Here is a 14754-nt window from a genome sequence, read left to right on the forward strand (position 1 = left end):
TTCTACATCCAAAACTTATCTTAGACCAATCCACTTTTTCAATCTCATTGCTACCATGTTAGTCCAAGCCATGCTGGGTGACTGCAGTGGCCTCCTAATGGATTTCCTACTTTCCCCTTATTATTTTATGCTGCCTATTTCTTAGCAACTTTGGACATGTTATCAGGAGGGACCAGTCCCTGGAGAAGGATATCGTGCTTGGTAAAGTCGACGGTCAGCAAAAAAGAGGATGACATCCCACAAAACGGATTGACACAGTGGCTGCAACAATGGGCTTAAGCATAACAGTGGTTGTGGGGATAGCACAGGACCAGGTAGTGTTTCGTTCTCTTGTATATAGGGTTGCTAAGAGTTAGAACTGACTGGACAGCACCTAACAACAACAGCACTTCTTAGCCAGTGCATTAATAAGCATGTGGTTAGGAGCTCTTGGGAATAAATTTGGCATCTTGGAATGTTCATTTCCTTTTTCCCATCCCTAGAAATCATATTAGTAACAAATTGCCAATACTGTGCACTCCAAAATCAGGGGCATCTCCTCCTAGCCTGGAATTGTGATACAAGAAATTTTACTCACGAAGTACTAATTTTGGAAAAATTGGATGGCAGTAATGATCAGAAGTACAATAAGAATATTCTGTGCCTAGGTGGGCTGTTAGGGTCATTCTAAGATCTAAATGGAAAAGTGGAATATTCACTTTTAGGAAGTTTTGGTTCTTTGGTGACTCCATCTTCCTACGGTTACTTAAGGTCTTTGTTTATAGTATCAGTATAATATAATGTACTATATAGTATAAAAGAAATATAATATAATGATATAATACTATATCATTAGAAGAACAGTCAATGGTTTTCTTATATTTGTGACATGCCAAATTCCACAGACCAAAAAACACACATTTCTTTTTAATAAGTGTGATATATGACTTTGATAAAAGTAGACCTTCCTTGGGAGGCTGCTATGTAGTGATGTTCACCTGCCCAAAGGGGTGAGTGGGAGTTCCTTTTCTTGGTTTTTGCAAAGACACTTTCAGATGCAAAGCCACTCGCCCTAGTGCTGTGTTCATTTATATGGGAGACCTTTTCTGATTTGTACAAAAGCACAGTGCTGGTTAGCAGCAGTCCTATTTTGGGGCTGAAATGTGATAATATTTGCTGTTAAATAAAAAACAGTCAAATTGCCATGGGAAACGAGGGCCTTACTACTGCAGCGCACCTTTAGCTAACGGCTCCACTGTGATGATATCACTGCTGTTGCCTCTCCCAGCTGAAGTCACGGCCACCACCCAGACGCTGTACTGACGATTCCGACTCAGGTTAGGAATTCTGTAGGAAAATGAGTCAGGGGAGGCTTCAAACTCGCTGATAACCTGTGAGAGAAGACATAAATATTCCCAAATTCAATGATGTAAATGGCACAAAACAGGTTTCCTAAAGAAATGGTTATTAACATGTTACTGCCCCCAAAACCTTATCTGGTATAACAAATAAAAGGTACCACCAATCCTCTTCAAAAAGACCAGAGTTGTAGAGTGAAAAGAAAAAATTAATAGTGACTTTAGATGAGCCATAGTTTACATTTTTCTACGTAGCAGCTTTGGGAGCCATGAATGAATAATTTAATCAGTGAATCATGTAACCCTTTCAATTACTGGTGACAACACTTTGGTTTTCACTCAAGATGGAAATAGAACCATATTTACTTTCTCATGTGAAACAACCAAGGAAAACATCAAATATAATATGAAACAACAATTTGAAAGGTGTTGCACATTAGCAGTGATGCTTGAAAGACAGGAAACAAATGAGGTCAGTCCTGCAAATACAGCTTACACTTTTTAGAGCATTTCTAGGCCACAGCACAGAGAGGGAAACCCAGGAGGAGCCCAGCACTTCCTCTGGGATGGGGTCCATGTTCCATCTCAGATAGAAATGAGAAGACGGGGGACGAAGTTGAAGTTTGTAGGACAGAACACCAAAAAGGAAAAAGCTACACAGAGAAAGAACACCAGAGATGTTCTGCAGAGTCCCAAGTCCCACGTAGGTATTTAGTGGAGTGATGATCCGTACATACACAGGAGGAAATTACATGAGAGCAGGGAAAGAACTCCTGAAGGGATCAAAGGTAACAGTACCCGGCAGTCATATAGGCCTGGCAATAGCACCTGTTCCCACCAGCCAGTTTAGAAAATTTCAAGATTCATGGGACGTTGGGAATCATTAGCTCTAGATTGAGCACTGCTCTGATCCTGCCTAAAAATCTTAAAAGCAAGATTCAGAAGGCTCAAACTGTGACTGAGTAATTTAACTCTATCCCAGAGTAAAGTTAAGGCTATTTATAGGAATAAAAATATCCAGCATCAAACAAGATAAAATCCACAAGTCTGACATCCAATCCGAATTTTCCAGGTATGAACAACCCAATCGTCCATCAACTTATGAATCGATAAACAAAATGCGACATAGTCATACCATGGAATATTATTTAGGAATAAAAAGCAAATGAGGTATTGATACACGTTACAACATGCATGAACCTTAAAAACATTACGCTAAGTCCAAGAAGGCAAGCCACAAAAAATACACATTTATAATTCCCTTTATATGAAATGTCCAAAATAGGCAAATCTATAGAAACAGAAGGTAAATTAGTGGTTTCCAGGGACTGGGAGTGGAGGAGAGAATGGGGAGTGAATGCTAAGGAATACGGAGTTTCTTCCTGGAGTGATTAAACTGTTCTAAAATTGCACAACTCTGTGAATATACTAAAAACCACTGAATTAAATACTTTAAAAGTGTGAATCTGTAATTATATATATGTGTTTGTGTGTATATATACATATATATATATGTATATATACACATATATGAAAACCCAGACATACAAAGAAACAGGAAAGCGTGACTCATAATAAAGAGATAAAATAAATGAAAACTGACACAGAACAGACTCAGATATTAGGTTTAACAGACAAGGACGTTATAACAGTTATCATAACTGTATCCGTTCAAAACATTAAGTAGAAACATAAAAGATATAAAAAGACACAAATCACATTTCCAGAGATGAAAAAGACAATGTGGGAGATGAAAAATAAATAGGATGGGATTAAAAGCAGACTGGATGTTGCAGGAAAAAAAATATTAGTGACCATGAACACATAGTACTAGAAACTATCCGAAATGAAACAGAGAAAGAAGAGAATTAAACAAAACAAAACAGGGCATTAGAGAGCTGCGAAACTGCAACAAACAGCTTAATATATGTGTAACTGGAGTCATTCAAGGAGGGGTTGGAAAGCGGACAGAAAAAATGTTTGATGAAATAATGGGTGAAAATTTTTCAAAAGCGATGGAAACTATAAACCCATAAAGCCAAGAATCTCTATGGACCCTTTAGAAGCCCCTTCCCCACCACCCCACAGAGAAAACATGAAGAACACGACACCACGTCACACTATAGGTATATTGCTCAAAAACAGTGATAGAGAGAAAACCTTAAAAGTAGCCAAAGAAAGGACATGTTACATACAGACGAACAAAGATAAGACTGGCAGAAGATTCTTTGTCAGAATCACCAGCAAGAATACAGGACAGCAACATCTTTAAAGTACAGATGTGTATATATATGTGTGTGTGTGTGTGTGTGTGTGTATATATACATACATATATACATATACATTGGCTTTGCTTTTGACATATATATATCATGTATATATATGTGTGTGTGTGTGTACATATATATACATCAACCTGTTGTTGTTAGGTGCCGTTGACTTGGTTCTGACTCATAGGGACCCTATGTACCACAGAATGAAAAACTGCCTGGTCCTGTGCCATCCTTACAATTGTTATTATGCTTGAGCCCACTGTTGCAGCCACTGTGTCAATCCATCTCATTCAGGGTCTTCCTCTTTTTCACTGACCCTCTACTTTACCAAGCACTACGTCTTTCTCCAGGGACTGGTCCCTCCTGACAACATGCCCAAAGTACGTAAGATGCAGTTTCACCATCCGTGCTTCTAAGGAGCATTCTGGTTGCACTTCCTCCAAGACAGATTTGTTCGTTCTTCTGGCAGTCCATGGTATATTCAATATTCTTCGCCAACACCACAATTCAAAGGCATCAGTTCTTCTTCAGTCTTCCTTATTCATCATCCAGCTTTCACATGCATATGACACAATTGAAAATACCATGACTTGGGTCAGGCACACCTTAGTCTTCAAGGTGACATCTTTGCTTTTCAATGCTTTAAAGAGGTCCTTTGCAGAAGATTTACCCAATGCAATGAGCCTTTTGATTTTTTGACTGCTGCTTCCATGGATGTTGATAGTGGATCCATGTAAAATGAAATCCCTGACAATTTCAATCTTTTTTCCATTTATCATAATGTTGCTTATTGGTCTAGTTGTGAGGATTTTGTTTTCTTTATATTGAGGTGTAATCCATACTGAAGGCTGTGGTCTTTGATCTTCATCAGTAAGTGCTTCAAGTCCTCTTCACTTTCAGCAAGCACGGTGCGTCATCTGCGTAATGCAGGTTGTTAATGAGTCTTCCTCCAATCTTGATGCCCCATTCTTCTTCATAGAGTTCACTTTCTGGGATTATTTGCTCAGCATACAGATTAAATAGGTATGGTGAAAAGATACAACTCTGACACGCACCTTTCCTGACTTTAAACCATTCAGTATCCCATTGTTCTGTCTGAACAATTGCCTCTTGATCTATGTACAGGTTCCTCATGAGCACAATTAAGCATTCTGGAATTCCCGTTCTTCGCAATATTATTCATAATTTGATATATCGGCCTAGAATTCTACAATCAGCAAAAAAAATTTCAAAAATGAAAGTGAAATAAAGACTCTTTCTGATGCATGAAAAGCTGAAGGAATTAATCACCAGACGATCTGCACCACAAGAAATGCTAAAGTTTTTAGGCAAAAGGAAAATAATACTAGGAAGAAAAATGGATGTACACAAAGGAATGAAGAGCACCAGAAATGGTAATTACATAAGTAAATACATAAGATTTTTTCTTATTACTTAAATATCTTTAAAAGGTAATTGAGAGTTTTAAAATAGCTATGGCACGTGGGGTTAATAACGTGCATAAAAGTAAAATGTGTAGATAATTGCACAGGATTGGGAAGGAAAAATGGAAGTATGCTATCTTAAGTTTTTATACCATATGCAAAGTATATATTACTTGAAAAGAGACTGTTAAGTTGTATGCTATTTACTTTAAAATAATCACCAAAATTACAATACAAGTACTTATAGCTAATAAGCTAACAAAATTAATGAAATGGAATCATAAAAATTCAATTAATCCAAAGAAGGCAGATAAAAGTAAAAAGGGGATGAATACTGTGATAAAAAACAAGTAGCAAGGTTATAGATTTAAGCTGAGCAATATCAATAATTCTATTAGATGAAAATAGTCAAAATATTCCAATTAAAAGGCAGAGATTGTCAAACTGGATACAAAATAATACCTAACTATATGCTGCCAACGACAAACGTGTTTCAGATATAAAAACCAGAATAGTTTGAAAATAAAAAGATGGAAAACATACCCCATGCTAACATTAACCACAAGAAAGCCGCAGTGGCTATATTACTATCAGATAAAATAGATTTAATAGCAAATAATATTACCAATGATAAAGAAATTTATTTCATAATAATAAAGGGGTCGGTTCTTCCAGAGGCCACAACAACTCTAAACATTTTATGCACCTAACATCAAAGCTTCAGAATATACTAAGCAAAAACTGATAGAACTTCAAAGAGACATAGACCAATATGGGTTACTTCTGCTCCTTAAAGAAGCCATATGAAGTAGGTAGGACTTATTAGATCCATTTTACAGATGAGGAAACTAAGGTTCAGAGACAGTGACTCACTGAGGTGACAAGGACAGATAAGAGCAGAGAAAAATGTTCAAGCTCAGCACTTTTGGTTCCAAGTCCAGGCACATTTCTCACATTTGGTGCTACCAATCACGTGTGGCCAAATTCATGAAAGACTTACTTTTATCTTTGCTAGTTAAATAAACCTTATGTAAGTCAGTAAGCTGCATAAATTGGGATACCAGCTCTGGTATCCATACTTCGTAACTGTCATAAGACCCTATACTCCCTTGATAAATGGTAATGTTAGAGAGTTACCAATTGCCAGATTATTTAATTTATAAGTACACAGAGTCAGATGATTAAAGGGAGACTACATAGCCCTTTCACCATACTTAGTCAATCTCTTTGCTGAGCAAATAATTGGAGAAGCTGGACTGTACGAAGAAGAACTGGGCATCAGGATTGGAGGAAGACTCATTAACAATCTGTGTTATGCAGATGACACAACCTTGCTTGCTGAAAGTGAAGAGGACTTGAAGCACTTACTGATGAAGATCAAAGACCACAGCCTTCAGTATGGATTATACCCCAACATACAGAAAACAAAAGTCCTCACAACTGGACCAGTAAACCACATCATGATAAATGGAGAAAAGATTGAAGGTGTCAAGGATTTCATTTTACTTGGATCCACAATCAACACCCATGGAAGCAGCAGTCAAGAAATCAAAAGACGTGTTGCATTGGGCAAATGTGCTGCAAAGGACCTCTTTAAAGTGTTGAAAAGCAAAGATGTCACCTTGAAGACTAAGGTTCGCCTGACCCAAGTCATGGTATTTTCAATCACATCATATGCATGTGAAAGCTGGACAGTGAATAAGGAAGACTGAAGAACTGATGCCTTTGAATTGTAGTGCTAGCAAAGAATATTGAATATACCATGGACTACCAGAAGAACGAATAAATCTGTCTTGGAAGAAGTGCAACCAGAATGCTCCTTAGAAGCAAGGATGGCGAGACTGTGCCTTACAAACTTTGGACACGTCGTCAGGAGGGATCAGTCCCTGGAGAAGGACATAATGCTTGGTAAAGCAGAGGGTCAGTGAAAAAGAGGAAGACCCTCAATGCGATGGATTGACATAGTGGCTGCAACAATGGGCTTAAGCATAACTACAATTGTAAGAATGGCGCAGAACTTGGCAGTGTTTGGTTCTGTGGTACATAGGGTCGCTATGAGTCAGAACCAACTCGATGGCACCTAACAACAACACAACACATAGCGCTTATCCATAGTCCTCAGATGCATGTAATACACTTAATGTGCACTTGTGTGTGTACATGCATGTTCACCCAGCGCCCCCGCCACACACACACTACACTGGTCCTTTCTTCAGAGAATCGTGGGAAAACTAATCCCTCCAGACATTCAGAAGGAATTTGGCTTGATTGCTGGCAAAATGAGAAGACAGTCCCATGACATATGTTTTTGTATTCTGTTAACATTCCAAGTCTATGTTGTTCCCAAATTAATTTTGCAAAGCTTAATGATGTGCAAATTATAACAATTGCTCTTATTGAACATTAAGCATCCAACAAAGAATTAAAATATATTTATGAAATAAGGATTATCTGTGAAGAGTACGTAGCTTTTACTTAAATTTCAATGAATATCCTGTCTATGAGGAACAACTGATTCTCGATTACCTCCAAAATACACATTTTAATTTTTATCTGCAATGCAACCAAAAACCAAACCCAAACTCACTGCTGTCAAGTCGATTCCGACTCACAGCGACCCTATAGGACAGAGTAGAGCTGCCCGATAGAGTTTCCAAGGTGCGCTTGACAGATTTGAACTGCCAACCTCTTGGTTAGCAGCCGTAGCACTTAACCCCTACGCTGCAATGCAAAGCATGACTAAAATCAATAAAACCAATACAATTTCTTATGCAACAATATTTGTTTCACTGTTTATATAGAAAGTTAACCAAAAGCATAATTAAAAAGGATTCAGTTACAGAAACTTCCTCCAATTAGAAAGAAATTTCTCTACAGTTTCAGATGGAAAATAATAGAGCTAAGCTATTCAGTGGTTCTGACTCATTATTTGAGAAAGTTAGTTTCACCAACGTTGTCACCCTTTGATGCCACTACAGGTATCCCCGACTTACAATGGGGTTCTGTTCCAATGATGACTCCACCATAAGTTGGTTCTGATTTAAGTAAAATACCTTTTGTTTTTAGTTTTCATTATTATTGCCTTTAATTATTAGTATCTCTATAAATCTGATCTTCATTTGTCTTTGGTGGTTGGCACGAGAATGTCAAATTCAGCAAATTACATGCTGCAACATTGTATGTAGTACCTATTACTCATGATAAAATGTACGAAGAAAGCACGGTCGTAAGTGCAGTTCGTCGTAACTCACGTATGTCGTAAGCTGGGGACTACCTGTATATTCCCCTCATAGCTGCCATTATTAGGCACCGTTTTCCTGGTCTCAGTCAGTATAAGGGCAAGCAGAAAATTTCTAATTGAACAATTTAAACAATTGAAGAGTTGATTTATTTTCTTTGTAATATAGGTAACTGGGTATTAAATGTGACTTTTCCTGTGGTCTTGAAGTTTTGGTAATGACCTTAAAGGTGAAAATAGTCTCAAAGATGCTAGTATCTCTTTTCTTAATTAGAGATGTTAGACCACCTATGCAGGAATTGCTGGTTCTGATGTCTTGCCAATCGGCCTTCCTTGGAATCCATAAGAGGCAAAGTCAGGAATAAGGACTTTTTGTTGAGCGGTATCTGTGTGCATTTCCACCTAGACTACGGGCTCTAAGAGACCAGTCAGAGACCTTGGAGTCTAAAGGACAAAGACATTTGGTAGCTAAAGTCACACCTGAGAACGCTAAAAGCTAGCCATAGTGGCAGGGGCTGGCCATCACTTCCAGAGTTTGTTGGGGTCTGATGGTTAATTTTGTGGGCCAACTTGACTAGGCTCTGATTCACAGTGGCTTGGTCAGACACTGGTTGCTATTCCATAATGCAGTACAATGCAATCACCTTCCATGATGTGATCCGTCGAATCAATCAGTTGAAAGGGGAGTTTCCTTGGGGGTATTGTTTGCCTCCAGAACAGATGTAGATATTCTGGCAGAGCCCACTCACTCTTTCAACCCTATACCCTTCTTGCCTCGCCTATGGATCTTGGTACATAAGACTGCAGAAGTCTTTGGCCTGCTGCCTGACCTACAATTTCTGCACCTGCCAGCACCGGCCCCCGCCCCCCCTGCCCGACCAATCCCATTAGCCAGCAGAGGTCTCCAGCCTTCTGCCTAACCTACAGACTATGGATTTGGGTCTTGCCAGCCTTCACAATTGTGTGAGCTATTTTCTTGAAGTAAAGCTCTCTCTCTGGTTCTGTTCTCTAGAGAACCCTGACTAAAACACGGGGTAATGATGCTTACACATTGACCCTGTAGGAGAGAGCCAGGGTGGATGTCTAGAGCAGGATGCCTGTAGGCAGGAGGCCCTTCCAGTACAGGCATGTATTATATAACATTTATTTCAGACTGTATCACTTAGCTATGGATGGTGTATAATTCCACCGTTAATGACAATTTTGAGAGTAGGTGACAGGCAAGGAAAAAAAAAAGACATAAATGGAAAAAAATTAATTGGAAGCTCATTCAGGGTCCAAAAAAAAAAAAAACTCGTTGCCATCGAGTCAATTCCAACTCACAGCGACCCTGTAGGACAGAGTATAACTGCCTCCCCCTGTAGAGTTTCTAAGGCTAGAATCTTTATGGAAGATGATTGCCACATCCATCTTCTTCGGAGTGGCTGGTGGGTTCAAACCACCGACTTTTGTGTTAGCAGCTGAGTGCTTAACCACTGCACCACCAGGGCTCCTTTCATTCAGGGTAAGGAGGCCAAAAACATTCGTTCTAAGAAAGAGGCATAGTGAATATGGCTTTCTTATGAAACACTTTCCTCAATATTTTAATATGAGATACTATAGCGGTAACTATATTTACATTTCATGAATTTTCTTTTTATTGGATACCAGATTTTTTAATGCAACAATCTCATGGTGTGGAAACTGACTTGCTAATTTTTACATGCTTTTCATTATGTGGCCTTCCATCATAAATACTGGGAATGTTCAAGGGATTGATTTTATTTCCACATTTCTTCTGATACACTAGCTAGGTTGACACAGCAGAGATTTCGGTGTATTAAACAAGGATGAAGGGAATAGAAAGGAACAAAGCAGAGCTTCACTTTCAAGGGCAACAAGATAAGAACAAACAAAAATATATATATACATAGTATAAAGAAAGACAAACGCACAATACCATTTCTTAACTCCATTAGAGATTAATGAATCAAATATGATGAAAGGGGAGATTTAGGGGGAGAGGAAAACATGGTTTTCTCAAATATTTAATTTTCTTCTGGTAGATTTTCAACTGTTTAGTCTTGTCTGCTTCTGAGTTATGACAGATATTAGCCATTCTAGAAAATTTTATCTTGTCTAAAGTATGAATTAATTTTGAGCGGGTTACTATAATCAGGCTAAACATTAGTTTTAAGGGAAGACTTAGTCACTTCATGTCCTGTAGAAATATAGAAACAATCAACATTAAGCAAGTTCTGGGAAGAAGCACGACTTGGGTAGGCTTGGTTCTTAATGGGGACTCCGCCCTACAGCTCATTTCTGAATCTACTCTGCGCTTGGCATGACGGAGTAGGGGGCTGGGGTTGCTAATTACTCAGCACCGGTCATAAACTCCTGTTAGCCATCTTAGAGGAAACTAGGTTCTTTCGTATCTCGAAAGTATTTAAACATGTTGGTTTCTATTGGAATCCAGAGTTAACCTAATATTTATTATTGATTAATTGCTTCTCAGTTGGAATGGCTCTAAGTGGTGGCCAAGTTATTTATTTCTTGGTTCTTCAGAGGTTGCGGAATAAAAAGAGAGGGGTTCATTCAACTCTCTAGCTGACAGTATGCGACAAGGACAATCTATAGTGTTTTGGGGGGAAGACTGGTATTCTGAGGACACACATTTAAAATAAAAAATCTGTGAAGTTTATCTAATGAACTACTGCAAATGCTTTGCTTACAAATCAAATGTTCCTGTTTTTACCATGTTTCCACATAGCTGGGGTCCCATGCAAACTGCGTTGGATGTATGGAGACGGTGGCGGGGGGGTAGTCACGGTCAGGGTAAGTGTTATAGGAAGGACACTGGGCCAGCCAGGTAAACTTCCTGTACGTCATTCTCTCCTTTGGGCTGTGGTAAGGAAAGCTAGGCAGAAGCTCTTAGCGCCATGCCTAGTCATAGTAAAAGCTCTGTATTTGCTGAGTTTGAATTCATACTAATTTACTGAGCTCAAATCCTATGTGTACATTAGAAGGGAGGTTCCTGGCATCTAGGAATGAAAAACGATCGTGACTTGAGCATGAAGGATTCATTAACAAATGAGTCACAGCAAGATTTTGACAAGGCCTACTAAAATGTAGAAATAAAATCATGTGAATTCCCTTTCTAAAAATTTCCTGTCATGGTTGAGGTCATGGATTAATATTTCAAGATGCTTAGAAAAATCAACTAAAAATGTATGAATTTGAGTTTTTACAGTAAGTTTTTACAGTACTTCTGACATGTTTGCCTCCTCCAAAAGTATACCAAGAGTGGGAAATACAGATAATGGTATAAACCTTGTGACTCATCCAAGCCACGCAGCTCACGACGCTTCAAGGGTTCTGCTTTTCTTTGCTTTATTGCTTTAGGTCTAGTGGACAGAACCACAGATTTCTAAGAAACTTGACAGCATCCTCGTCAAAAGCGTGTAAGGATTTCTAGAAAGCTATTCTTCTTCTGGAAACCCTGGTGGCGTAGTGGTTAAGTGCTACGGCTGTTAACCAAGGGGTTGGCAGTTTGAATCCACCAGGTGCTCCTTGGAAACTCTATGGGGCAGTTCTGCTCTGTCCTATAGGGTCGCTACGAGTCGGAATCAACTCGATGGCAGTGGGTTTTTGGTTTTCAGATTCTTCTTCTAGTGCTTCAAGGTCGCCCTCTGAAGAGCCTAGGAACAGTGTCTTCCAGATATATCCTCATTTCAGAATTATTTTTGCCTTGTGATGTTAGTATAATATTTTTCCTTTCATCTTAAAGATATGTTTTACTAGTGAGATGAAACTAACAACAATAAGCTATTTTAAAATGCTTTTTAGCAGTTTGTATAAAACTGGATGTTTATCCAATAATTGAGGTCACTGAGTGGCACAAATGGTTACACTTGGCTACTGGCCAAAAGGTTGGTGGATCAAACTCACCCAGCAGCACTGTGGAAGAAAGGTCTGGCAATCTACTTCCAAAAAAATTACAGCCAAAAAATGCCATGGAGTTCAGTTCTACTCTGTAACACATGAGGTCACCATCCATTGGCATGGACTGACTGGACAGCCACTTACCACAATAACAACATTCCGATAATTGGTGAATTCATTTCCAAATCCCTTCCATGATTTTTTTTTTAACGGCTTAGTAGATGAATCTGTAGAACCTTCTCCAATACCCTCAATCAGGTGCCATGTCATATTTGTCCTTCGTTAATATGTCTTTTGTGGTCCTTAAGGTTTTCCACTTTGAGTTATGGTCTGGTACGTTCTCTCTCTGCTGTGGTTCAGGCTCTCAGAGGGTGGGGCCCAAGCCTCCCTCCTCCATGTTCTTGCTTCCCATGGACCTTGTTCAGAGTGTTGCAAAGGGTTGGCACCCACTAAACTGGGGTGGGCTAAGGACACACTTGCTGCATTGAGATGAGTTAATAATGAGAAAAACTGTGGAGTCATAGGCTGCTCAGATCAAATTATTCAGGGTGTCAGGTTGATGTGAAAAGAATTCCACTTTACAGAATTTCAATTAAATTTTTAATGACAAACTAATTCTATCAAAGAAATATTGAAATGCTGCTTTACAAAGCTCTGCTATCTAATTAGGAAACTCTGGTGGCGTAGTGGTTAAGTGCTACGGTTGCTAATCAAAAGGTCAGCAGTTCAAATCTGCCAGGCGCTCCTTGGAAACTCTATGGGGCAGTTCTAATCTGTCCTGTAGGGTCGCTGTGAGTCGGAATCGACTCAACGGCAGTGGGGTTTGGCTATCTAATTATTAAAATGCAGATAGAATGTTTCCATTGTGATGAAAAAATCCCTCCCACAAAGCAGAATAAACAAAATGGATAGCTCTTTTAATTATAGGGTAAGGGCAATTTCAAAACACTTCAAATCTTTCTGTTTAGTGGCCTGGATTCCATTAATAATCAGCAGTCAGCAGGACTGGCTTAAGATTTTTCTTTTTTTTTTTTATAACACATTTAAATCTGATTTCCATTTTATTTCACTCACTTTTTTATCTTTAAAATAAGATAATGTTATGACACAAAGCCCTTCCTAAAGCGATGGGCTTGGGGGGGGGGCAGCACTTGCCAAAAGGGGTGCATATTAAAGCTACTTGTTTTACTCCAATTTCCGTGGTTTCTTCTTCACTTTACTGAGATCACCATAAACCACTTGGCATTTAGTTGACTCTGAATCATGGCAACCCCATGTATGTAGAGTAGAACTGTGCTCCATAGTTTCAAATGGTTGATTTTTTGGAAGTAGATCACCAGGCCTTTTCTCCGAGGTACCTCTGGGTGGACTGGAACTGCCAACCTTTCAGTTAACAATGAGCAGTTAATCATTGCCACCACCCAAGGAGGTCACCATAGCTGTTATTATTTATAAGACTGTTGGCTACTTTTAACAAGCCTTCCAAATTTAAAAAAAAATTCTATTTTGCCTTCCAAATAAAAAAGTTATTATTATAATGTGTTGCAAGCGAATTAAAGTTGAAAAGGCATGAAAGAAGCTATTTGCTCCACACAATCTCTATTTACTACAATTCAGCCTCATCTTTTCTCCTTTGTCATACCACCTCGCATACATATTACCTATGTGTCAAAAGTGCATTATTAATTTAACTTGATTGCTGTAACCTAGTCAACAAATTCTACACAAAAAGTTAGGTTAGCACCATATAAGCTTCATAAGAAAGAAATTAGTGAGCTGACCGTCATGGATTGAATTGTGTCCCCCCAAAATATCTGTCAACTTGGCTAGGTCATGCTTTCCACTATTGTATGATTGTCTGCCATTTTGTCATCTGATGTAATTTCCCCATGTGTTGTAAATCTTACTACTATGATGTAATGAGACGGATTAGTGGCAGTTATATTGATGAGATCTACAAGATTAAATCTACTTAAGCTGATCTCTTTTGGGATATAAAAGAGATAAAAAGAAGGGAAAGCAAGCAGAGAGGGGGGGACTCCATACCACTAAGAAAGCAGTGCCAAGAGCAGAGCACCACCTCTGGACCTGAGGTTTCTGTGCTGAGATGCTCCCAGGCCAAGGGAAGACTGATGCATCACAGGGACCTTCCTCTAGAGCCGTTAGAGAGAGAAAGCCTTCAGCTAGACCCAGCACCCTGAATTCGGACTTCTAGTCTACTGGACTGTGAGAGAATAAACTTGTCTTCGTTAAAGCCATCTACTTGTGATATTTCTGTTATAACAGCACTAGATGACCAAGACAATAACTATTCTTAAAAATAATATATGCACAACATTCAGTAATGTACCCTAGGTGGTACAAAGTGTTTGTGCATGACTACTCACTTAGAGGTTGGTGGTTTAAACCTACCAAGTGGTACCACAAAAGAAAGGCCTAGAGATCTGTTTCCATAAGGATTACAGCCAAGAAAGCCCTGTGGAGCAGTATACTCTGTAACAAATGGGGTCACCATTAGTTGGAATTGACTCAACAGCAATGGATCTTTTTTTAGTTCAGTA

The 14754-nt window shown here is 38.9% G+C and overlaps 1 protein-coding gene across 2 annotated transcripts in view; it reads right to left on the reverse strand.

Moving 5' to 3' along the window:
• Window positions 1–14754, reverse strand: part of DSCAM (DS cell adhesion molecule) — a 774401-nt gene that overhangs the window by 100844 nt on the left and 658803 nt on the right. For both annotated transcript variants that reach the window (XM_023559109.2, XM_064279473.1), the window contains exon 20: window positions 1217–1370. In XM_023559109.2, coding sequence (XP_023414877.1) covers window positions 1217–1370 — 154 coding nt within the window. The remainder of the gene's footprint in view (window positions 1–1216; window positions 1371–14754) is intronic.

This window comes from Loxodonta africana, chromosome 2 (assembly GCF_030014295.1).
Source record: "Loxodonta africana isolate mLoxAfr1 chromosome 2, mLoxAfr1.hap2, whole genome shotgun sequence".
Taxonomy (NCBI): Eukaryota; Metazoa; Chordata; class Mammalia; order Proboscidea; family Elephantidae; genus Loxodonta; species Loxodonta africana.